Source organism: Engystomops pustulosus, chromosome 5 (assembly GCF_040894005.1).
Source record: "Engystomops pustulosus chromosome 5, aEngPut4.maternal, whole genome shotgun sequence".
In the NCBI taxonomy this organism is placed as follows: domain Eukaryota; kingdom Metazoa; phylum Chordata; class Amphibia; order Anura; family Leptodactylidae; genus Engystomops; species Engystomops pustulosus.
This window is the reverse complement of record NC_092415.1, coordinates 54,041,810-54,068,838: the sequence shown is the minus strand read 5'-3', so window position 1 is coordinate 54,068,838 and position 27,029 is coordinate 54,041,810. Positions and strand designations below refer to the sequence as shown.

General features: G+C 42.1%; 1 protein-coding gene across 3 annotated transcripts in view; it reads right to left on the bottom strand.

Annotated features, from left to right (window-relative positions):
• Positions 1-27,029, bottom strand: part of TRAPPC8 (trafficking protein particle complex subunit 8) — a 50,521-nt gene that overhangs the window by 10,449 nt on the left and 13,043 nt on the right. For all 3 annotated transcript variants that reach the window (XM_072152015.1, XM_072152016.1, XM_072152017.1), the window contains 17 exons: positions 25,320-25,494; positions 24,195-24,348; positions 22,576-22,666; positions 16,405-16,655; positions 14,979-15,094; positions 14,291-14,441; positions 13,324-13,424; positions 12,278-12,383; positions 11,311-11,442; positions 10,092-10,316; positions 6,835-6,943; positions 6,187-6,381; positions 5,924-6,084; positions 4,762-4,836; positions 4,524-4,650; positions 3,224-3,381; positions 2,523-2,965 (listed from right to left, as the gene is read on the bottom strand). In XM_072152015.1, the coding sequence (XP_072008116.1) occupies positions 2,523-2,965; positions 3,224-3,381; positions 4,524-4,650; positions 4,762-4,836; positions 5,924-6,084; positions 6,187-6,381; positions 6,835-6,943; positions 10,092-10,316; positions 11,311-11,442; positions 12,278-12,383; positions 13,324-13,424; positions 14,291-14,441; positions 14,979-15,094; positions 16,405-16,655; positions 22,576-22,666; positions 24,195-24,348; positions 25,320-25,494 (2,770 nt within the window). The remainder of the gene's footprint in view (positions 1-2,522; positions 2,966-3,223; positions 3,382-4,523; positions 4,651-4,761; positions 4,837-5,923; positions 6,085-6,186; positions 6,382-6,834; positions 6,944-10,091; positions 10,317-11,310; positions 11,443-12,277; positions 12,384-13,323; positions 13,425-14,290; positions 14,442-14,978; positions 15,095-16,404; positions 16,656-22,575; positions 22,667-24,194; positions 24,349-25,319; positions 25,495-27,029) is intronic.

The following is a 27,029-nucleotide window of genomic DNA, read 5'->3' as shown; positions in this document are numbered from 1 at the left end:
CTATCGGTGCTAGGATCGTCGCTCCCAGTCTACATGGTAGCCTTGGGTCTTCCAAATATGAATATGCTATCAACACATTGTAATGAATGAGGAGTAAAATCCCCATATACTGCCATCCTGTAGTATAGCAGTATATAATAGGATCGATCAGACAACCTAGAGTTAAAGTACCCTAGGGAGTCTGAAAAATAGTAAAAAGAAAAACAAGTGTATATATATAAAAAAAATTATAATAAAAAAAAACCTAAAAATTCAAATCTTTCCCTTTCCCTAGAACTGACATAAATATAAATAAACAGTAAAAATCATAAACACATCAGGTATCAACACGTCCGAAAATGACTGATGAAAATAGATTAGCAGTTTTTCAATGCGTTTAACCCCGTAATGGAAAATAGCACCCAAAGTCGAAAATGGCACTTTTTTGCCATTTTGAAAAATATAAAAAAAAAAATCTATAAAAAGTGAACAAAAGGTCGTACAGTCCTAAAAATGATATAATTGAAAATATTATCAAATGTCGCAAAAAATGACACCACCCACAGCTCCGTACACCAAAGTATAAAAAAAGTTATTAACGTCAGAAGATGGCAAAATAAAAAAAAAAATATTTTTGTACAGGAGGTTTTCATTTTTGTAAATGTATGAAAACATTATAAAACCTATACAAATTTGGTATCCACGTAATCGTACCAACCCAAAGAATAAAGTAGACATGTCATTTGGGGCGCTCAGTGAAAGACGTAATATCAAAGCCCACAAGAAAATGGCACAAATGCGATTTTTCACCATTTTCACTGGATTTGGATTTTTTTTCCCGCTTCCCAGTACATGGCATGGAATATTTAATACCATCACTATGAAGTTCAATTTGTTACGCAGAAAACAAGCCGTCACACAACTCTTTACGTGTAAAAATAAAAAAGTTATAGATTTTTGAAGGTGGGGAGTGAAAAATGGAAATGAAAAAACAGGAAAGGGCGTGATCCTTAACCGGTTAAAGAATGGCTGGACCATTATACAAACTCTTATACCTTTTGTGTCACTCCCTTCATCCTCATAGACTGTAAGCTCTTGCGAGCAGGGCCCTCACTCCTTCTGTACTCTGTGATATACACTCACCAGCCACTTTATTAGGTATCCATGCTAGTAACGGGTTGGACCCCCTTATGCCTTCAGAACTGCCTCAATTCTTCGTGGCATAGATTTAACAAGGTGCTGGAAGCTCCTCAGAGATTTTGGTCCATATTGACATGCTGGCATCACACAGTTGCCGCAGATTTGTCGGCTGCACATCCATGATGTGAATCTCCCGTTCCACCACATCCCAAAGATGCTATATTGGATTGAGATCTGGTGACTGTGGAGGCCATTTGAGTACAGTGACCTCATTGTCATGTTCAAGAAACCAGTCTGAGATGATTCCAGCTTTATGACATGGCGCATTATCCTGCTGAAAGTAGCCATCAGATGTTGGGTACATTGTGGTCATAACGGGATGGACATGGTCAGCAACAATACTCAGGTAGGCTGTGGCGTTGCAACAATGCTCAATTGATACCAAGGGGCCCAAAGAGTGCCAAGAAAATATTCCCCACACCATGACACCATCACCACCAGCCTGAACCATTGAAACAAGGCAGGATGGATCCATGCTTTCATGTTGTTGACGCCAAATTCTGACCCTACCATCCGAATGTCGCAGCAGAAATCGAGACTCATCAGACCAGGCAACGTTTTTCCAAACTTCTACTGTCCAATCTCGATGAGCTTGTGCAAATTGTAGCCTCAGTTTCCTGTTCTTAGCTGAAAGGAGAGGCACCTGGTGTGGTTTTCTGCTGCTGTAGCCCATCTGCCTCAAAGTTTGACGTACTGTGCGCTCAGAGATGCTCTTCTGCCTACCTTGGTTGTAACGGGTGGCGATTTAAGTCACTGTTGCCTTTCTATCAGCTCGAACCAGTCTGTCCATTCTCCTCTGTCCTCAACAAGGCATTTCCGCCCACAGAACTGCCGCTCACTGGATGTTTTTTTCTTTTTCGGACCATTCTCTGTAAACCCTAGAGATGGTTGTGCGTGAAAATCCCAGTAGATCAGCAGTTTCTGAAATACTCAGACCAGCCCTTCTGGCACCAACAACCATGCCACGTTCAAAGGCACTCAAATCACCTTTCTTCCCCATACTGATGCTCGGTTTGAACTGCAGGAGATTGTCTTGACCATGTCTACATGCCTAAATGCACTGAGTTGCTGCCATGTGATTGGCTGATTAGAAATTAAGTGTTAACGAGCAGTTGGACAGGTGTACCTAATAAAGTGGCCGGTGAGTGCATATTATATTTGTATATTTCGCATATGATTTATAAAGCGCTATAGAATTTGATGGCGCTATATAAAGATTATTATTATTATCATCCATTTCTAACATTAACTAGTCCATTGTATCAGATCCGTACAAAACTCTTAACATCAAACATGTATTTTATGACAACCAGAAACTTTTATATTATAGATGTGAAACCTACCGCATCTGTGACTGCTTTTCTGTGCTTTCATAGTAAAATAAGAAGTTTATCTCGTGAACACCTTCCTCATCAGGTCCTCGTAGCCAAAGTGGAAGTTGCACCGATGCACCAGGAGCTAAAACGGAGTCTGTAAGTGGAATATCTACAACCTCCGGCTGGTGTCCACCACCAAAACCAAAGTCTACGGGGGTAACAGATGAAGTCAGCACAGAGCATCCAGAGGTAGAATCTGTCACAACAGTTTTATAGGCACTGCAGTTCATGGACGCCGCAGGACTAAGTGGTGTCCGTGCTTCTGTATTGCTGCCAAACGTAAAGAATTCTGGTCTCTTGGACACGACTTTGAGCCCCGTCAGCGGACATTTGCTTACATTCACAAATTCTACATGAGCTTTTCTGATTTCTCCACATAACAGTCCAGTAGGAAAATTTATGAAGAACACCTGTCAGAGTGAGAAGTACAGAAAGGATTAGTCAATTAATCATTAATAAGCAAACTACACAAAAACTGAATGATAAAACAGGGACCCTTATAGATCCAGTAACAGTAACTGTGGTAATCTTCTTATGTGTGGTATCCATGGCCCCTTCCTTTTTAAACTTGTAAAATTATGCTAATGAGCATGAGGGGTTGACGGTGTCTGGATCTATAGAAGCCCCTTGCCTTCGGTCACGGACAAGCATTTAGAAGCAATAGTTACCTCCAATAAAGGCATCTGTGGGGTGATAATTGGGTCTAACCGACGATCAGGTCCGTACTGAATAGAGGTTTTTTCTTCTTTTGTGCCATTTAGTCGAGGACCTTGTATTTCCAAGTCCTGACGTCCTCTGACCGACATTCCATTAGATATGAATTTTCCTAATACATTATAATAGACGAACAAAAAACAAACAAAAAAACCTCACTTTAGTTAAGCTGCTCCGGCCTAAAAACTTTTTGCTGCTGTGCATGTACGTTATAATAAGAGAGCTGTGTAATATTTATATGGAGTTAGGAATTGCTCAAAAAGGTAAAGTATATCTTGAAGGACTCTTACAAAAGACTGTAGGAGCCCTGAATGCCCCAACCACACAAAGTGATTGACTATGAGAGTCCTGGCACTAAACCAAACACAGATCCTTAAAAGGATGTATTTTCATCTGAACATTCTGATTTAATTTAATTCATCAGACATTAAAACACTTCTGCAATTGGATGTTATAAAAAATTTTTTTTTTACTTGTGTGAAGATAATTTCCCATAAATTATGCCAAGTTGCCCCTTAGAAATGAGAAAGCGGTCCTTGGATACACCCTGCACTTTGGAAGCAGAGAGCATACATGTGATACTGAGGTGCCCTGCCCCCTGGATTCAGCGATCATTACTACAGGACGGCTGTGGGACATGCAGTAACTTCCGGCCATTTCATATACAAAGACAATTTGTTTCTTTGTGCAATTTATCCAGCAGCGGTGATTGTATCATGGGCAACAATCGCATTTCTAAGGAACAACATGGCTACATTTATGGGGAATTATCTTCACACAGGAACAATTTTTTTTTTTATTAACAACCAATTGAAAAAATGTATACATGACAGATAAATTAAATGTGAATGCCCAGATATGTAAACCCATTTTAAGGTTTAGGATCCCAAATTCTACTAAATTCTTTTAGTCTGCGACCACTTGCGTCCAACAAGATGCATTAGACTCACCTCCGGTGCTTAACTGTGCATGTGCTGGACCTATGGCACCTGCGCAGATGTAATACATTGGCTTAATTTCGACAAATGATGTTCTGTAATTAAGGTTACTAAACCACTGGCCCCAAAGGGATTCCCAGATCACACAAATAGTTTCCCTTTAACTACTGAACACTTTTCCTTTTTTGAAAATGACCAGGTTTAATTCCTAGACATAATAATTGGATACTCTGATAAAATAGTGAGAAACAAATACTACACCCAAATACTGCACCCACAAAGCAGGTGAGAGACTTTGTCCGTGAAGTGGTCTTACCTGTCGGTACGTTATTTGGTGGAGCGACTCCATCAAGGCTGTTAGCACTGGGAATTGTGCTCAGATTATAGACTATACCAAGGATGTGAAGCTCCCCAGTCTGCTGTGGAAATAGCTTTAGTCTTGCCTGTAAAAGACCAAACTTACTTATGAATACATTCACTGGGAAATAGTGCCTCAAATGTTACACTTAATGGCGTCATACATACAAATTCAAGAAAAAAAAATTAAAACTTACAATTTTTGTTTCTTCGTTGTTTATTAAAAGCTCACTGATGTCTTCCGTGCCAATGACATCACTGAAACTTTTCTCCTAGGATATAAAGTATTTACTATCAGGATCATCTTCCAAAAGCATCTGTATTGCCCAAGTACATCATAATCTACAACTATAACCTACTATCAGTAATATATAAAGTGAATGCATTATATAAGTGGGACTCAGAGGGGCAAAAGACAACGTATACCTTGGGGCTACTGGCATTCTCACATAGGTGTGCATACCGCACTGCTCAGATTGCTTTGTACTTTTATTATATACCGTATATTTGTACCAAAGCTACTAGTATGTGATGCGATGAGGATTAATATACACACTACACGTTTGAGCAGTCTTCCCATCCCAGTCTGTACATTACTATGTATGTCAGAAGCAGCAAGTTTTGTAAACTTTTTTGCGCTTTCTTGTGCCTGTTTTATGAATTGATTAAAGCCTATGAAGGGAGCACTCAAAAATCTGCCCCCCCCCCCCAGATGCTTACAAAAAAGCATCCAAAAGCTAGAATCAAATATGTAGTTGTGTTGCAATGCATTGAACCAAACACTGGAGGGAATACAACACATCAGTTTCGGCCGGAGAACCCCCTCTATAAAATGCATCAATATTTATTGTAAAAAGAGGTTGTTCCCATCTCCTGCATAAGGAAATCTACTGCTCTTTAAAGGGATTGTCCAAGACTTTCCAAAAAAAACAAACAAAAAAAACCAAAAAAAAAACATGTACTTACCTTCCGGCGCCCTCCGGGTGTCCCGTGCTGGTATCACTCTAGTCCGTGCCCAATGTAAACAAACATCACGGGGGGAAGCATTGTTGTGCTCAGCTTCTGGCCGGCCACGGTCATCTATCCCTATTCACAGCATTGAATATGCAGGATGGATGGGTGTCGTGTCCAGACAGAAGCTGAATGCAGCGCTGCTTCCTCAGACATGTTTGGTTACATGGGGCATGGTCTAGATTGATAGCAGCCCCCTCCCGGCCACCGTTGTGTTTTTGGAAAGTCTCCAAGAACCCCTTCAAGCTACTATACATTATCAGTAAATTGGTAAGACGATGGCAATGTGGTTAACGGGAGAAGGGGTGACGTTTTCCAGAAAACCTATGATAGAAAATAATCTAAAACCTTTGACAGCAGATCCTTTTCATTGCTGATCGGTTCCTTCAGTTCTTCATTTTGATTTCGACTAAAGTCTTTTGGTTGGAATTTCCAAAGGAGGGACAAGTCCGTCAATAAAAGGGGAACTTTCAGCGGGTTTTTGAAGGACACCTCTACTGTGATCGGTTCTGTTGAAGCCAAAAAAAAAAAAAAGGGTATTATGCGATGGACACTGATCTCCTGTCATGAGCATAGGTCATCAATATAAAATTGTTTATTTTGTATGTTACCTTGTACAACAGCAAGAGGGAACTTTGAGTTATCTGAATTGCTGCTTAAACAATACTGCGTTGGCTGAAAGTTGACGGGAAGGACCCCTCTATTAACTACTGCAACCACTTGCTCTTCAAGCTCACGCCACTGCTGAGAAGATTCGCCGTCATATTCTTGGTCGAGACTAACATGGGTCGCTGCTTGCTTCTCTCCTTTGTACGGGAAAGAACAACAACATCAGGGTGAAATTTAAGTAAATATAACTTTACGTGACCATTTCTAGTTAACAAAAGAGTAAAACTTTGAACACCACTAGTAATATAAATGCATGATTCCATCATTTTCTAATTTGTTGCTTCTTCATTATGTAAATTATTTTTATGATCCTGCAACATCCTCATCCTCATAGAGTGTAAGCTCTTGTGAGCAGGGCTCTCACTCCTATTGTTCCATATGACTGTTTCTTCTGTGTAATGTAATATTATATTTGTATATGTCCCCTATGTTTTGTAAAGTGCTAAAGAATTTGATGGCGCTATACAAATAAAGATTATTATTATAAAATGGTAAAGAATATGCTATGTATTCTTTACAGGGATCTACGCCGATTACATAACAACTATTCCTAAGCGTTGTAAGTTGTGTTAATAGAAATAGATACTGACCTTCAGCTGGCCGTCTATTGTGACCAAAGAAGACCCGCGTCTCAGAGCTATTGATATATGGCAATGGTAGCTGAGGTAAGGGACTGTCTGGAGACTGCTGACAAACATTCTGGAGTAGAACATAAAATACATCATTATAGTCAGAAATTACCAGTCAATAAAAAAAAAATCAAAACAACATAAATAGTCATTACCATTACAATATTACCAGGAAATGCCATGACTATAGCAGATGTCATGCCTGCAGAGGAAACCCTCAAGACTGGCGAGAGAGGGCACCGCAGATGGGACACCTCACTCATCAGAAATCAATTTGGAATATTCTAGAAGCATGGATGGGCAATTAAATTAGATTAATTCACTTAAAGTGCCTTATCACGTGCCCACCAATCCGATTTACAGCAGAATGCCCGATGCTTGCACAAATGTGGTGGAAGCAGTAGGGGACAGAATTGGAACAAGAGTGCCAAAATCATGAAAAGCCCGACAGACAATATGCTTTTTGGGCTGATGTCACTTACTGTATATACTCGAGTATAAGCCGAGACCCCTAATTTCAACACAAAAACTGGGAAAACCTATTGACTCGAGTATAAGCCGAGGGTGGGAAATGCATTGGTTACAGCCTCCCAGTATATAGTCTGCCAGCCCCTGTAGCATACAGCCTTCCCAACCCCTGTAGCATACAGCCTGCCCAGCCCCTGTAGTAGGAAAAAAAATAACACTGTACTCATCTTTCCGACGTCCCCCATAGGTCCTCCTCTGTCTCATACTGTCTCATACAGAAGAGGACCTATGGGTGACGTCAGAAAGGTGAGTTTTGTCTTTATGTTTTTAGTTGACTCGAGTATAAGCCGAATTAGGGTTTTTGAGCACAAATTTTGTGCTAAAAAAACTAGGCTTATACTCGAGTATATAAGGTATACGATCTGTTTGTTGTCATAAGCCCCCACTGTAAAGGGAAAGGACACCCGTGTTTGTGTGCGTGTACAGCTACTGCATAATATACAGTGAGAGCATATACTATATGTTCATAGCATGTAGCACCACTGTATAATGAGTATATACACTCAGTGTATAATTAACAAACATACACACACATATACATATATACACACATATACATATATAAATACATATATACACATATATATATATATATATATATATATATATATATTATACCCAGACACACTGTACAGTAAAGAAATATGCCTGCTATATTTACACTGTAATGTGCAGTCCTTAAAGCCTGTGCTGGTCCTCCTATATGCCATACACTGCCCTGCATAAAGTACATTGATGATGTGTAGACAGGATATATACACATAAGAACACATCATTAATGTCCACAAATGATAGTGTCTTTTCACTCTCATAGATGACTGTATTGTATAGTCTCTGTAAACCATAAATTAATTTTATAAATAGGAATTGTTTAAAAATTATAAAGAAAGGACAATTTCTTTTTTTTATACAGCACCTGGTTCTAGAACAATATTTAAACTTTCAGTTAATATTAAAGTACAGAGTAAAATGATTGGCAAGCAGGCATAAATCCCAGTTTTTCATGCACTGTATAGCTTTTTAGTTACTACCGTCACCAGAGACACCTATGATAAAAAGTGGTTTGGCTCCTTCTAGAGCCGAATGGAATTACACTAGACAAATTATAGGGTTCTCCAACCGTGAGAACTTGCCTCAGCATAGGTCATCAATATCAGATTGATGGGGGTCGGAGTTGTGCCAAAGAGCATAGTGGCCGTGTCTGGTATTGCAATGCAGTCAAATTTATTTAACTTGTCTAGATGCTGTCTGGGAAGAGCCAAGATTACGGAGAGAAGTGGCTTTGCTAGGGTCACAAAAGATCTGGGGCACAGGCCCCAATGCATACGTACCAAATTCTCAGTTGCGTCCCCTTTCGTACACCCCCCCCCATATGCTTCCACCTGAAAAAACTGTACTTAAAAACAACTGTACAGCTATAGAAAATACAGTAGAAATGCTACCTATTATATCCAGAGCAGTAGTTGTTCTTCATGTTCTCCATTAAGCCGCCCATTATCATTTCTCTTTATGCAGCCATGCGCTGTGCCTATGGAGATTACCATATCTTATGTTCTACACTTTTCTATCCTAACAAATAGCCCTCACATTCAGTAACAGCCCCCTCACTATTAGCGCCCACCCCCACTAATAGCCAAACAGCCACTTATAACCCCCACTTTCAGAATAGACCCTTCACTCACTAATAGCCCCCATATTTAGTAATACTCCCCACACTTAGTAGTATCCCTCCACTTGCTAATAACCCCCTACACTCAAAAATAGCCTTTATACACACACCAATTGCCCCCACATTCAGTAACATAACTCTCCACTTTCTAATAGCCCCCGACACTCACTTATAGGCCCCACATTTAGTGATAATCCCCTTACACTAACTAAAAAAAACCCTCATAGCCCCGTCACACTAATAGATCCCCACATTCAGTAATAGATCTCCACTTGCTAATTGCTTCTATACACACAGAAAATAGCCCCCACACTCCTTAATAGCCCCCCACACTTACTTATAACTCCCACACTGAGTAATAGTCCCCTTACACTCACTAAAAGACCCCACATATCCCCCTCACACTAATAGCCACAGACACACTCAGTAATATTATAGACTCCCACTACCCAGGGATAGCCCGACAACACTCAGGAATAGCCTCTACATAAAGTAATGACCCCAAAACTCCACCTACAGGACGTGATGTATTGACGCCACTATACAGCGCCTCCTGCTCCAGGCTGCTAGAGGGAGCTGCTTGAAGCAGGAGACGCAATGCCATCGCCTCCTGCAGCTCTCACTACAGCACAGACTGCTGTATGTGCTCTGTAGTGGAGCACGATGCTGACGGCACCCTGCTCCACTACAGTAATCATCTCTATAAGCATCCAGAGGATGCAAATAGAGATGAAAGTAGAGGGAGCCAGGCAACAACATTCGGGGCACCAGTCAAAAGATCCGTGGCTCGTGCCCCGGATCTTTTGACCCAACGACGCCCCTGAAGGAGAGTAATAGTTTCAGAACCAGCTTTGAAAAGTTTCCCTTTTCTCAAGTTTCAGTCTTGAATGCTTGTAGCCCTTGCACGATGAGATTACCCTGCTGGCTCAACGTTCAGTTCTAACAGAGAATTACATTTGCAGCAAACTTATTTCTTCTTTGAATTAGCTTTACATGCATTCTGACATATATGAACCGTTACCTTATATACATAGAGATACTCCCGGAGGAAGGTTCCTTGTTGTGACGCTGGTTGTTTGCTGTCGTTTATTAAAATATGCCTGAAAGCAGATACAGCATTGTCCAGTTGCCGCAATGTAACAGATTGTCGACCAATGGTAAAGTTTATGTGATCCTCAGCTAGTGACCAGCCTTTTCCTTTGTACACTTGCATTGCCTGGCAATAACATCTAAGGGCATGTTTTTTCTGGGCATAAGAAATAAGACAACAAAACATCAGAAAACCTAGAGAGAACTGGGGAACAATATATGGTAACGGCATAATGTAAACTGTAACACGGCTCCAATGATCAATTTTACTAGTTTGGTAGAATTTGCAGATTTGATTCCCCCCCGCAAGTCTGATAAGGACTCTTGAATGAAATTTATGGGATTCTCCAGCTTTTAATCAGAATACAAACTGCCGTATCTAAATTAGAAATGAACAAAGGTACTGGATGACTGCTGGTGGCAGACTGACTGAAATAAGGCGTCAACTGCAAGCCACATAGCTGGACAATGGAATTTTATGCCCACAAATTGGTCATCATGAAGACCTGGCATGTGCTGAATTGTAAGGTATTATTCACACATTGCAGTGGTGTTCATTTCAACTATAACTATTGAAGCCTACAGGCTTTAATTCAAATGAATTATCAGGCAAGCCTGGAAACCTTCAGAGGGCACCAGGCTGCTGGCAGGCAGGATCTCCTGACGGGGGAGCCTTTCCCTTAGTTATTCACAGCTGATATCGTGGCCACTCAGCAGCATAAGAGACCACATCTACAGCTGCAAACATCAAATCTTGAATGAAAGCGAGGTCACCCAATGGAATTCTGACAAACTACCTTTTCTAGTTTGTCTCCGATTCAAAGTCTTATAGAGATGCATAAGATCAGCGGTGGAAAATCTATGGCAGGGGTGCCAAAGTGTCCAAGGGCAACCAGGCTATCACCCCAGCACAGAGTTTGCCAGAACTGACTCAATCTCAGCTTTTATTTTATAAACTGTTGTAGGCAATGAAAGAGGAGCCCTGACTGGTTGCCATGAGCAACTAGAAAAGTTTTGCAATTATAGACTGCTGTAAAGAAGAGTGTATAGTTTGTTCTAACCATAATCCCAGAAGAGCAAAAATCCTTAAAGCACCTTGAGCCTGGTATAAAGTACATTTGTAAAGGGTACACCATGTCTTTTGTACTCACCTGGCCTGCTTTACTAAACCGATGGCCTGCCAGAATCATGTGGAAAGCAAACTTCCTCACCATAGGACTCTTCATATTGATGAAGCAATGAGCAGCTTGCTCAAGAAGAAGTGCACTCCGGAGATCTGAATCCTGGGGTCAGAGAAATAACATGTATAGAGGTCATAATTTATATTGGTAGTAAGATAGAGCTAGCTGTATATTTTTTCCATTGATGCTACGGTGGGCAATACGTCCATTCGTATCGAAGGACATATTGCCCATTGAAATGAATGTGGATGTATGCTACCCCTACAGAAACTGTATGTTACGGGTGTGCAAGGGGCCTAAAACTACAGGGTGATGGTTCTATCTGTCTTTTTTCCCACAAAGAAAAGTTAGGCCCTATCCCAGGGATAGGGTCCAACTTGTTGATCAGTGGGGGTCAGCAAGCGTACGGCAGTTTCCATCACCTCCATAGAGATTAATGGAGCAGAACGGTTGTGTGCGGTCGTCCTGCGTGGGACATCATCGGAGCCCTCATTTTCGTGATCACTGAGACTCCCACTGATCAGCAAGTTAGGCTCTATCCGCTGGATAGAGCCTAACTTTTCTTCGTGGGAAAACCTTTTTAAGGAGGAAAGTGATGATGAGAAATTGAGATAGTGACAAACTATATAAACTAAGGTAGTGAGAAATGGTTACCAGGAAGGTTGGAGTCAGTAAGCACAACTAGTTGTCAGATATCTTTACATGAAAAAAAGTGTCTGCGTTTTTAGTTTTAATACACTTGATGGTGAAAGCACAGTGTGCATTTGACATCTGTAACAGATTTCTTATACCCATGAAAACATAATAATGGTGGTTTGCTGTACACATTAATTGATAATCGCTACATTAAAACCAATACTGCCACTATATAGAAGAAATCTAGAACATTTCTTTGGGTAATCAAAATATTGAGCATAACTATATGCTATGTACTCACCTCACTTGTAAGACGGATCAGAAGAGCGGCAGATTCTGAATATTTACCCTGGCTTTTTAATATTTCTGCACTCAATAGGACGCACCTTTCTGCCAGGACCATATTCCTAAAGCAACATGAATATGACATTAATGAAAACTAGAAGATAGTTTTTCCATTTGTTTTGCTGAACATTACAAAATTATTAAAATTGGTTTTCTGCAGTATTGCACAAATGCAAGTCCCCATTTCACATTTCTTTTCATTGAATTTGTGATGCTTCTGCTCTTTTCCTATTAAATATGCAATATGGTTTGTTGCTGCATATGAAGATAGCCTTAGCTGCAATCTAACTCAATGGTACCAACTCAATCATTCCTTTTTTTCTAAATCAGAGGCAAACAAGATTATTCTCCAGGAATACACAGAATATCAGGACAGCTACTTACTTAGGCCTATATGAATAATAAAACAAACTTTATTTATATAGCATCATCATCAGGGCTGTAGAGTTGGTAGATACGGAGTTGTGATAAAATGGACCAACTTTACAAACATAATATATAAAGCGGAGTGTGTGTGTGTGTGTGTGTGTGTGTGTGTGTGTGTGTGTGTGTGTGTGTGTGTGTGTGTGTGTGTGTGTGTGTGTGTGTGTGTGTGTGTGTGTATGTCTAAAGGAATCTGCACTGTTGCGTTTACAATCACCAAATTAGTGATTGGGTGGCCTCAGAAACAGAAGTGGATCTAGCTTTGGGTCCTAATGCCAGCGTACACAAGCATTAGTTATTGCAGCAGGGTGCAGGCTCCAGTTCGAGGTTTAAAAGGCCACATTGTTAAAATGACAAGGAAAACAGGGTCGCGGAGTTAGGGAAACTCAGGAGTCGAAATCGGAAGTTAGGCTTATGGACCCCACAGCCCAGGCCATAATATTCTGAAGCACTGTACAGATCATGGGTACATATGCAAAGGAAATAAGACATTACAGAGTAATAACATTATCAGATGAAACAGCCTGCTCACAAGAGCTACAATCTATGAGGATGTTCAGCATAGAGTCAGTTTCTTACTTGCATATGTCCCTGTACGTCTGTATTGCTGTCTCCATGTAATGAGCAGGGTATGGTCTGGGAGCACCCGGCTGCAGAAAAGCCGACACTGCTGCCATTTCCTGAAAAGGAGAGTGGTACATAAATAAATTACAGACCCCAGAGACACATTATTTCTGGATTAAAAGTGTAATGGTTGTTAAAAGGAACCACCTAGCATCAGTAAAAGTTACAATGTATAATCTCCAGTTAATTAAACTAAACCAAAACTATTTTCTGAAGGCTACTGAAAGGTCTTCTGTATACATTAGGTCCCCCATAGGGTTACGCTAACTGATTTTATGAATGAGCCGAAACCAGTAATAAGTCTTCTAAAACCCTATAGAGAATGAAGAGGTCAATCTCCTGCTGTCCTGCTCAATCCTCAGCAGGGGTTTGCTTAAGGGTTAATCTTTGTCTTACTTCAGCAATGGGCACAGTAGGGAGGCTCCTAAACCAGCAAGACTGAATGGGGAATGGTAAGGCTGGCCCTAAATCACAGAGAACATTTCTTTATCTATTACTTACGTTTAAAAGTAATATAAAATTTGAGTAAGGTAAGGAAGGAGATGAAAGGAGGAAGAGCTGGGAAATATGCTTTTTTATTACTTTTTTGTGCATTTTCAGTTATTCCTTAGAGAATTAAATATCTGAACATGTGGTTGAAGCAAAGCCTTAGGATAGGACCCTGGGGACCCCTGTGGTATAATGAGAATTAGAAAGTAAAACAGGGAATCTCCAGGAGAGCAATGCCTACTCCAATTACTGATGGAAAACTGATGGACTTTTGGGAAATTTAAATATTTGTGGTGTAATATATTTAGAGCAGCTCTGGTACAGGAGAGAAGGTTATCATATAATGTGACCCCTGCAGGACAGGATGCTTCTTACACAGAAGAAATAACAGGAAGAAAGATGTAGCAGATGTCATGTGTAATGTGATCCATACCAGTGCCCCTGCAGCATACAGCATTGCCTGGTCATTCAGGAAATCCTTTTTTGCAGTGTGATAGCAACTGTATGCCAAGTCATAATGCTGCACCAGAAAGCACAAATCTGCCATTTTTCTGATCTGGAGCTCGGGAGCCTCCGGTGGATACCTAAAACATAGATAAAACCAAAAACTAAAATAGAGCAAAAGATTAATAATAAGGGCAATTAGAGCAAACTTGGTAAAACATATATCTGCAAGCTTTAAAAAGTCAGACGTAAGAGAGGCTCAGATATGATACAGCACTGACGGTCACACATCTGCTACAGCAGCAGTTGCAGGGATGCACATTGTTTACGTGACATTAGCATTGACCCTCAATGACCAAGGGCCGCAGCTGAATTGTGGCAGTATCCGCACTCTGTGTAGTTTATGATGAATGGAATGGCTTTGGGATTACCACTACTGTACATCCCACAGCCATTCAGAGAATGTGCAAATTTACCCTAAAAATCTACATTATGTGAAGCAGGAAGAGGAGAAACTTGCTTGTACCATTGGCTTAGGCTTTAAATGCTCATTTACTCTATGTGCCACTAAATGAAAGAGCATTTTCCCTAATCCATGTACAAAAGCCAAACTTCAGTAGCCATTATTTCTATATTGGTTACACTAGGTTTATGTACACTAGGTTTACAAGACTTACAATAACCCTGAGGTATTCTTCAACTCATTGACGCTTTTCTCTGGAACTTTACCACCGGTGAACCACTTCTTAGTGGCAGAAAGCAGCGATCGACTTAGTCCCTTCCTGGAGATTAACTGAAATAAAAGTAAAAACAGACATTTTGCTTAAAAATAATTTCTGAATGAACACCCTGATCTATTAATGCATGGTACTTACTATTTACTCCAATTTATTTATATCTTCATTGACTCATAATCAACATAATTTACAGTTCTGCTTGACAAATGCAGCCACTGCTTTTAAAGGGGTCTTCCCTTCTACTGAAATTAGGCTCTTTCTACATAGTATGTCATAAATGCCTAAGAGCTGGTTATTCCACCTCTGGGATCAACAACCATTCGGGAACATTGGTCGTGCAAACCCAGCATGTCAATTCACAGCCGCAATTCTAAGTGCCATAATAATGTGTATCAATAGCTCTAGGGATATGTGTATTAAAGTTTATGGGATTTTATTGATTTGCCATAAATGTGTGACAAGTGAACGAATGCTGGTTGCAACAGTCTGGCTGACCTAGGAGGATTCAGGCTTACGAGCCTTAATCATTGTCTGAATGACTGGAACCCTTTTAATCTTAGGGTCACACCTTCAAACACAACCAAGGTAAACTTGGGAGGAATAGCGGACCTTAGCAAGGAGGTCGGATAAAGCAAAAGAGCCCAGGGTTCTTCTGCCAGGATGAACACCAAATCCGCATACCAAACTAGGCCAAACTAGGGTAGAGGATGGCTGCAACCCACAGCTACCTTTGCCTGCTTGAGGACACAGACGAGGGAAGAGGCAAAGTAGCCAGAAATGTGTTCTGCAGAGAACAAGGGCGTCCACTGCGACCCAAGGATCCCTTGCCTCGGCCACGTTAACTGCTAAAAACTAATCAGCTTAAGGCCTGTGGAAAAAAGGGTATAGCCCTCCAAACTGGTGCCAACACCCTTTTTTCTACGTCCTAGCAGCCGGGCCTAGACTGCCTAGGAATAGGGCCGTGTCCTGCAATGTTAGAATGAGAAATGAAAATTTCTTCAATGCAGGTAGCATGATATAGAGCATGATGAGTCATGGAGAGCAAATAATAATTTAGTAATCTAAATCTGGCTTCGAGGCCCAGTGGTTTAGTCTGCTAAGACACTTCCTAGACAGCCTACCATGTATGAGTGTGAATATATAAATAGCTGTCAATTACTGATGACACTGCCTAATGGAAGAAAGTAATTTAATGCAATAAAAGACAAGGCAAATTTTATTTCATGGAAAAAAAAAAATCTATCAATTTGCTCAGCTCCCCTGTTCTATAAAGATGCTGGCAACTTAAACTAGCTTGTCACATAACAGGTTTCCACTCAGCAATATAGTAAATAAAGTAATTAGACAGGGAACATAGCAGTCTTACCTGATCATTCAGTTGTCTTATTGTCTTTTCTACATGGGGTATAAGTCCTCGGAAGGTGAATTCCTGTACGAACTGCCTTATGCGATCATGGTCTGTCAGCGTCAAACAGCTGCCATGGGGCGTTACGGTCACTGCTTTCTTTGTCTCGGTTGTAGAACCTGGGGGTCTTCCATTATCAAGACCATCAAAACTACCACCTGTATCACTTAGCTGGTCCAGCGGGTGCGTCTTTAGACTGTCTGACAACGCCTCTAAAGGTAAAAACAGAAGACAAGACAAGCGTTTAATTTTAGAAAAAAAAAGTGAACCTGTTCTCTGGCTGCAAATTACGGATCCGCGGTACGTTCTTGCAGTCTGTGTGTTATCCATAATAAAATGGAACTCCTGGGTCACATGGTTGTGTTACATAGCAAAACAGACACATACATGTGGTATTAGTATTTTTCATGTTCTCATAGAATTCTATGGGAAGGCACAGGCCACAAACATGGGCAGGAATAGGACCTGCTCAAAATGGTCACGGTAAAATATGTTCATGTGCATGGCGCCAAGGAATAGTTTTTTCTAATAAGATCATTTTGTTGCGTTAGAAAACAATTTCCAGCTTTTTGGAAAAAAATATCTACACATAGACAGTAATAAATCAGGGATTGAAATAAAGACGCAAAGCAAACAAGAGATGAAAATCTGAAAAACATCTGGATGCAATCGGTGATCACAACAGTGCCTGGGCCAACCCAATGGCCTCTGACCTGGTGTGCCAGCCATCAAAAGGCTAGGTCATAGCACAAGTTTCATATCATCATAGTCAACGCTCTGCTTAGGTAGCCATGAACACTTTGTCATGACAGGGCGAGCCTTACAGTAGCCCTGAAAGGAGTGTCTAGTCACTAGTGTTTAACATATATCCCATATTCCCAGCTTATAATGGTGTTCATCCAATTTTTATATTACTTTTAGTTAGAAAGGGGTTTGGGGGGGGTAGGGAGTAGGTTTCTGATAAAATGAGCTTTTTGAATTCTAGAATAGATAGATAATAGAATTACCCGCTATCTAAAAGACGGAGCCGAGGTTTGGAGTCTATTTGATGTAACATGTAACTGTGTCATCAAACAAAAACACAATCCTAGATAGCACATGGACGGAAACAGTGTACATGTACATGTAGCCTAAAGGGCAAAATTCACAATGTTTGTATTCCTCTTATTTCAGTATTCTCTTATTTTTCTCAATGTCCTGCTTGCATATTATTAACCACTCACTGATTACCCATACACATTTCTACATTGATCTTTAAAGGACTGGGGGCATTTGTGTTGTGTCTTTGACATGCATTAACATTTCTTTTGGTTGAAATACAGAGAATCAAATGAGTTTTCCTAAACCAAAACAAAAAAGGGACCCTGTGTGTATACAACAAAGCAGGGCAGCGCCTCAGTCTCCAAGATCCCAAAACAGGCACAGAACAGAGCTGCCGAGTCTAGCTAGGACTGGCACAGCCACTTATGAGGTAACAAAAGCTACAGCTTTTACATAGGCAGCAGAGCGAATATGATTCTACAAACTCCCATCCACACAAGAAATCTGCGGGGGAAAAAAATCATCTGAAAGTATAGTACTGTATTTTTCGGACTATAAGACGCACTGGACCATAAGACGCACCTAGGTTTTAGAGGTGGAAAAATAAGAAAAAATGTGTTTTTCCCCAAATAGTGTGCTAAAATATTTAATAAAGTAACAGTAAAGTATCGGCGCCTTACGGGGCGGTGTAGCCATGTTTCTCTTTGGAAAGGGGTAGGGGCGAGCAGCTCTCACCCCTCCTCCTCTCCCGGGCATCAACGTGTGCCCCCCGTGCTACGTACGGCGGGCACACGTTCATGTGAATGTAGCCTAAGGGGACTGTGTATGGGATACTTTTATTAGGGGTCATTGTGTGACATTTGGTGAAGTGTTAATAGTGTACTGTGTTCGGGGAGAACTAATGGGGAGACTTTATTAGGGGACATTTTATGGGACACTGTTACCTGGTGCTGAAGGATGACTCCCGTGCTGACAGTACAAGTGTTCTGTCAGATTCAGCACTACACAGAACACTTGGTGGTGGTGGTGGTGGGGGGGTTGTCGTTCCTTTGACCCAACACTAATTGGCTAGCACCAAGCTCAGCCAACCAGTGTTGGGGGCAGAATTAGTGATGGGAATTACGGCTCTTTAGAATTATGCTGCCACGTAGTCAGGGGGTCTCAAGAGTTACTAGGGCTGTATAGGTATGCGTATATGTGACACTGGTCACAAGAGCTTACAATCTATGAGGAGGGGAGGACAGGAGGTGACAGTGCTTCTACAATGGAGTGCTTCTTATTGGAGCGTGCTTATTAGCACGCCGCTCACAGGCACAAGTCCCCCACTCCACCTGAGCCGGCATACAGACCACTACCTAGGTAAGCATTACCATCATACACCTGGAAACCCACCTGCCTCCTTCTCCTGCTTTACCACCCTACCTCTCCAACATAGATAACATTACCTCTCGGTCTACCTTTAACACCTTTTACCTTGACTTCTACCCAACAACCTATTATACTTACAGATACTCGATTTACTACTTAACATGCATCTCTCTTAGAGTTCTAACACTGTCATACTTATAACCTGCATAATACTGATCCATTGAACTCAAACTATTGATCGATGATTGTTAATAATATTGTACTTTGAGGATATTTACTTTGCTCTACTTTTATATTAGTTTCAGATCGGACTTGACAAAGGTCGAATGAGACCGAAACGTCGTTAAGAATAACCTATGATCTGTTATATCAACATATGATTTGTATAAACTTTTTTGGTGGAGCTACAAATATTGAATATATACATTAAAAGATAAAAGTATAAAAACCAACTCAGGATGTGTGCTACGTTTTCCTTCTCTATATATTGGGACTGAGCACCCGACGTAAGCACCATCCGCACTTTATCAGGAGTGCGGTACCCCGGTTCCCTACAAGTGCTTCTACAATGGTCACAGGAGCTTACAATCTATGAGGAGGGGAGGACAGGAGGTGACAATGCTTCTACAATGGTCACAAGAGCTTACAATCTATGAGGAGAGGACACAGGAGGTGACAGTGCTTGTACAATGGTCACAGGAGGTTACAATCTATGAGGAGGGGAGGACAGGAGGTGACAGTGCTTGTACAATGGTCACAAGAGCTTACAATCTATGAGGAGGAAGACAAAGGAGGTGACAGTGCTTGTACAATGGTCACAGGAGGTTACAATCTATGAGGAGGAGGAGGACACAGGAGGTGACATAGACTGTAAGCTCCTGTGACCTTGTACAACCACTGTTTGGGAATTGTTCAGTTTCACACACCTGTGAGATCAGCACAGCAGGCACAGGAGCAGAGACTCCAGTACTGGTCACATCTTCAGTGTTATCTGATGCCCCTGCAGCATGGCCAGCTGGGACTCTGGGAGAAGACAGTGACCTGTCCGGCATCAGTCACAGTGAGTGCTCCATGCTGAGGGGGCGTGGCTTCTGCTTCCCTTCATCTGATAACCTGGAAGTGGTGTCACAGTCTGTGTGCACTGCACAGAAACTAAGAGGCAGCAGCTGTGTGTGGAGCCTAGCTCAGAGCAGTGTGCTGGCAGAGCCGAGCTCAGCACTGCCCCTGTGCTTACTGTCATGTGCCGTCCTCCATTCTCTCCTGCAGTGGAGGGCTGAGACGCCGGCACTCTCCACTCTACATTCGGACTATAAGACGCACCACAGTTTTTTCCCCATCTTCTGGGGAAAAAATGTGCGTCTTATAGTCCAAAAAATACGGTACGTACAGTATGTACATTAATGTATAGTTCATACAGTATGTACATCAGAGGTCCCCAACCGCCGGTCCGCGGACCAGGACCGGGCCGTTGGAGTTCATCAGCCGGTCCGCGCAGGGGCGGCACCGGCCAGCACTGAGCTCCCGCACTGGACGGGACCAAGTTGCAGCCCTCTGTCCGGCACCTTGCTCCCCGACGCTGCCAGCACCTTGCGCCCACCCCCCCCCCCGACGCCGCCGGCACCTTACAACGGCCCCCAGACCCTGCTGGCACCGAGCTCCCCCCCCTCCAGGCTCTTGGCTCCCGGCTCCCTCCGCTAACGTCCTCCCTGCTCCCGGCTCTCCGCCCCCCGCTCCCGGCTCTCCGCTCCCTCCGGTTCCTGGCTCTCCGCTCCCTCCGCCCCCCGCTCTCCACTCCCGTCTCAACCGGTCTGTGCTAACGCCCCCCCTCCAGACTCTCGGCTCCCTGCCACTGCTCAAGCTTCCCTACCGCTCCCTCCGCTCTCGGCTCTCCGCTCCCTCTGCCACCCCGCTCCCGGTTCTCGGCTCTTGACCTACCCGCTTCCGGCTCTCCGCTCCCGGCTCCCCTTCCACTCCCATCTCAACCCGGCTCCGCTAACATCCCCCCCTTCAGGCTCTCAGCTCCCGGCTCCCCCTGCCCCCGCTTAAGCTCCAGGCTCCCTAACCTCCCGGCTCTCGGCTCTCAAGACCTACCCGCTCCCGGCTACCTCACCGCGCCACCACCGCTGCAGGACAAGGCATGGAAATTTCCAAGAACACAACAGAGAGGTAAGGTTACTTTATCTTTGCATATATATGTGTAATATGTGTATATATGTGTAAATATATGTAATATGTGTGTATATATATGTGTGTGTGTATATGTGTGTGTATATATGTATGTGTATGTATGTGTGTATATATGTATGTGTATGTATGTGTATATGTGTATATGCTGTATCTACTGTTTGTTTATGTGTATATATGCTGTATGTATATGCAGCATTTGTGATATTTATCAGGGCTTCTATTTTGTACTACATGGCAGTATTCGGTATGCATTTTATACTACTTGGTGGCACGCTGGATGCATTTTATACTACATGGCGGTATTCTGAATGCATTTTATACTACATGGCTGTATGCTGTATGCATTTTATAGTGCACGGTGATACGCTGTATGCATTTTATACTACTTGGTGGCACACTGGATGCATTTTATACTACATGGCGGTATTCTGTATGCATTTTATACTACATGGTGATACGCTGTATGCATTTTATACTACATGGCGGTATGCTGTATGCATTTTATAGTACACGGTGATACTCTGTATGCATTTTATACTACATGGCGACACGCTGTATGCATTTTATACTACATGGCGGTATTCTGTATGCATTTTATACTACATGGTGATACGCTGTATGCATTTTATACTACATGGCGGTATTCTGTATGCATTTTATACTACATGGTGATACGCTGTATGCATTTTATACTACATGGCGGTATGCTGTATGCATTTTATAGTACACGGTGATACGCTGTATGCATTTTATACTACATGGCGGTATTCTGTATGCATTTTATACTACATGGTGATATGCTGTACGCATTTTATACTACATGGCGATATGCTGTACGCATTTTTTACTACATGGCGATACGCTGTATGCATTTTATACTACATGGCGGTATTCTGCATGCATTTTATACTACATGGCGGTATTCTGCATGCATTTTATACTACATGGCGGTATTCTGCATGCATTTTATACTACATGGCGATACGCTGCATGCATTTTATACTACATGGCGATACGCTGCATGCATTTTATACTACATGGCGATACGCTGCATGCATTTTATACTACATGGCGATACGCTGTATGCATTTTATACTACATGGCGATACGCTGTATGCATTTTATACTACATGGCGATACGCTGTATGCATTTTATACTACATGGCGATACGCTGTATGCATTTTATACTACATGGCGATACGCTGTATGCATTTTGCATTGCTTTATTTTTACACCAAACCAATATGATGGATCTGGTCCGGACACTCCCTGATATCTTATAAGCTCCACCCCTCCATAACCCCACCCCATATGACCAAAGCCCCGCCCCCACCCCCACCGGGCCATGGAAAACTGGTCTAGCTTAAAGCCGGTCCCTGGTGCAAAAAAGGTTGGGGACCTCTGATGTACATTAACTTGCCCATTAAAGCAAATCCACCTATCCTCTCTCTAAGGATTTCACACGGAGAGAAAGATACAGAAATTAAGCAAGTGACTAAACTATGAACAGTTAAATAGAATTGACATTTACCAACCTTTCTCATAGTTTTCTAGCCCATCAACGGGTACAATGTGGTCTGAATTTTTATTAGGTATGGCAGTAGTAGAAGCGGCTTCATAAGAATCCTGGGGGAATGAAAAATATAAATAAGGTAACGTAGAGTTATATCATAGGCAACTTGATAAACCAAAGCATGATTGTGCAATGTGGCATGCCATAGTATCCAGCAGACACAGATGGAATATTTTGGGTTAGATAAGGTACAATATGCTTTTTTTAAGGAATAAGCAGCAGAGCATGAAAATTTGTGCTCGAATAATAACCAATACTTAACAAGGTTGTGTTGTACCAAGTTTGCACGTTTTGCCCCACCCAAAGGAAAAGAAATAACAAGGTGTAACATCGGTGAGGGTACGGCTAGAGTGATCCCTACCAACAAGTGAGAGAACAGGACTGCCAGCAATATGAAGAGTGCAAGTCCCGTCCTCACTAATGGAGTGGAGTCTGAACATGGGTCCTGCTGCTCCATTTAATGGAACAGAAGTGCTCAGCACAGCGCTTCACTACCTTCGCCTCTCACATAGACAAGGAATGGCAGCGCTGGTGATAGAAGAGCGCTGAGCCAAAACACTCAAGTACAATTAACCCCTTAAGGACGCAGGGTATTTTCGCTAATTTCACGCTCTCCATCTTCAAAAATTCATAACTTTTTCATTTTTCCGTGTACAGAGCTGTGTGAGGACTTATTTTGTGCGTAACAAATTTTACTTTCCCGTGATGTTATTTATTATTCCCTGCCATGTAGTGGGAAGCCGTAAAATGTAAGCCGTAAAATTCCAAATGTGGAAAAATTGAAAAAAAAAACTCCATGCGCGTCACATTCTTGTGGGCTCAGTTTTTACGACACCTCTACTTTATTCTTTTTTATTTATTTATACTGCAATACAACTGTATCGCAGTATATGGCATTTCTGCACAGTATACATTACAATGAGCCACAGGCTCATTGTAATGGATGTGCAGAAGCCATGCCTGCTCGGGTCAAACGAAGACCCGAGGATACCATGGCACCCGATCGCCACCCCCCGATGACGATCGGGGGAGCGGCGATCGGAGGTAAGATGGCGGCGCCCATGCGCCGCCGGCGGCAAAGAAAGGGTTAACACCCACGATCGGTGCAAGCACCGACCGCGGGTGATAGCGATGGGTCTTTGCTGCGATATGCAGCAAAGTCCATCTCTGTGTGAAGAAGGCTCAGCCCGTGAGCCCTCCTCATACTACCTTCACAGCGTGAAGGGGTTAAAAGGATCAGCACAGTGCATGCTCATCCTGCCCCCCCCCCCCCCCCCATTCTCCAGATTTCTTGGGAACCTTTCTCTTGATACCCTACGAACCACTTAGTTATCCCCTATGACCTACTGCAAATCTGCATCATTTCTTTATCCATTAGTTCAACCAATGACTCTGCAGAATAAGTAAAATTACAGGTGGAAGACACTCTGTATACAAAAAAAAAAAAAAGGAGCTACTTTGCACATTAGGCCAATGACGGAGGAGATTTTTTCACCTCAAGCTGGTGACCTCACCTCAATGCTGATGGGCACATACCAGCCCACCCTGGTAAATCCAGTTTAATATTCTAGCATTATATACCTGACTGTGAACGCTGTTTTTCTGTATGTACTGGCTCCATGGATCAGGTATCTGTTCATCAGCTCCTTTGATAGATGTTCTGGAATTAATTTTTAGTAAGTAGCATCCCTGAGTCCCATAGCGCTGTATCATTTCTTCATAAATTGAGTCAGCCCTTGACAAAAACAAAGACACCATATAGGGAATAAAGTAGTACACACATCTCTCTTATAGCAGTCATATTGATAAGTGGAGTGCCACATAGACAGTATAGAAGGAAATGGTGACCAGGAGGTGGTGGGGTTGTGCCCTTGAAATACTAGAAATTGTATAAAAAGAACTTCAGCAATGTTTATGTTTTCTTTTTAAACAAAAAAATTACCGGTACATGCATATGTGAATAAAATGAATTCATTGTCTGATGTATGTATACAATGCTCACAGGGTATAAACGTTTTGCGTTTATACTGCAGCATAAGCAATTATTAAAGGAAATCTTATTACTGGAGCCTACTGGCAGTGATATCCCTAAACTTGTTTTTAAACTTGTATGCAGCCTGCTTTAATAAAAAAAAAAAACTAAACAACTGTATATTATTAATATGCTTATTACCTGCAGAGGCTACTGTGGACGTGAGGCTACTAATAGCCTCAATGACCTCTGGGGGTTAAGGCTAGTAGCATCTGCAGGTAATTAGCATAGTAATAAAATAAAGTTTTTAATCGCACAGTCTGCGTACAGGTAGATATTAAAATAAAGTACAGGGATAGCACTGTGATGGGGAAATCTACCACTGGATCAGTAAGTAGATTCCAGATTATTTACTTTAGAGGTTTTATTATTGATGACCTATCCTTATAAACCGTGGGGTGTGGGTTCAAAGCATTCCTGCCAATCACCCTATAATATTAATAATTTATTTATATAGTGCCCGCAGATTACGCAGCGCTACACAGAACTTGCCAAATTGGTCCCTGTCCACATGGGGCTCACAACCCAATCAACCTACCAGTATGTTTTGGAGCGTGGGAGGAAACCCACGCAAACACAGAGAACATACAAACTCTTTGCAGATGTTGACCCTAGGACTTGAACCCAGGACCCCAGCGCTATGGAAGTCGGTGGCGCTGAGTAACGCTCCTTACCTTTTCTCATCTCCACCACTGACATCATGCAGCAGCACATAATACTTTAAAGTGTTGGGTGTAAACCATTTGGGATAGGAATAGTCAGTGCTGTGTTGAATTCGATGTTGCTCTTGCGATAACTTCAAGAACTGCTCCACTGGTTCAGGTTCATGTGAAGAAACAACCAGCATGCCTGAAGAGCTTGTTAAATCAATAACTAATATACAAGGACACATGAAGAAGATATGTGGCAAGGAACCCTCTACTTTACACCTAATGCTTTACGCAAGAAGTTGGGGTTTATTGGGTCCCCATGAGCGTTTGAGGGCCGGTGATCCAGCCACACAATTTGCGGTCAAATCAGTGCACACATGGAGGTCTATGGCATTTGATTGCGGTGCAGTAAGCACATTGTCTCACTGCAAATGGGCCAAAAACATAATATAGGACATCTCGTATCTTTTGCTGTATTTGTAGAGTGGCCACTCAGCTGACACTGAAGAAGGAAGGGTAGCGTGCAAACTCCTCCCTTCTCCATCCAGCTCTGCGCCGGATTTAAATTTATATAAGTTTTTGACTATAGAACTGCAAAATATATGTACAGGCAGTCCCCAGGTTACGTACACAATAGGTTCCATAGGCTTATTCTCACGTTGAATTTGTATCTAAGTCGAAACTGTATATTTTGTAATTGTAGATCCAGACAAAAAATTATTTTTTTGCCCTGGTGACAATTGGGGTTTCAAAATTTTTTGCTGTAATGGGACCAAGGATTATCAATAAAGCTTCATTACAGACACCTTACAGCTGATCAGTGCAGTCTGGGACTATAGTAAAGCATTCAGAGACCTTCACCAGAGGTCACAGTGGGCAGAGGGGTCCGTCTGTAACTAGTGGTCATCTGTAAGTCAGGTGTCCATAAAGGACCTGTCATCAGGTCTGTGTCACTACTACCTGTTGGAGCAGCTCACAAGGATCCCATCCCAGCCTTTATCTAGTTATTTCATACATTATTCATTGTAAAATCATCTATTTTTTATCATGTAAATGAGGCTGGTCACATGGTCAGAGGCAGTGATGTCACCCCTGTTACCCCTCCTCATGTCTGTGTGTAATGTATAGTAAAACATTGCTAGTGTGTGTGCTGCATCTGCTGACATGCTGCATCCTCCTAATACACAGAGACACAGATATCAGCTACACATAAATCTGACATGTTCTGCTGTAACATGGCTGCCTGGAGTTGCTGTATCTCTCCTATACACACACACATGCACACACAGGCTGCATCCTCCTAATATACAGGTGAGAGACACAGACATCAGCTACACATAAATCTGACATGTTCTGCTGTAACATGGCTGCCTGGAACTGCTGTATCTCTCCTATACACACACACACACACACACACACAGGCTGCAGGGGGCGTGGCCTCCAGCACCAGGAAGCACATCATTATACATCATACAGGCTGTCAGTCATGCACTGGGGGTGTGGCTGTGCCTCCCACTCATGAATAAGGTGGACAGCTTGAATATGCTAATGCTTCATTGGACATTTCACAGGTCATTTGCATACAGCTTTAGGACCTCATTGCTTAGGTTTACAGGCATGTAGAGGGACAATGAAGGGATAGAGGCAATGCTTTCTAATGGCAGTTTATGAAAATATATTTAGTTTAGGGGGGTTATTTTGCATGACGGGTTCTCTAGGGGACCCCCTATATTG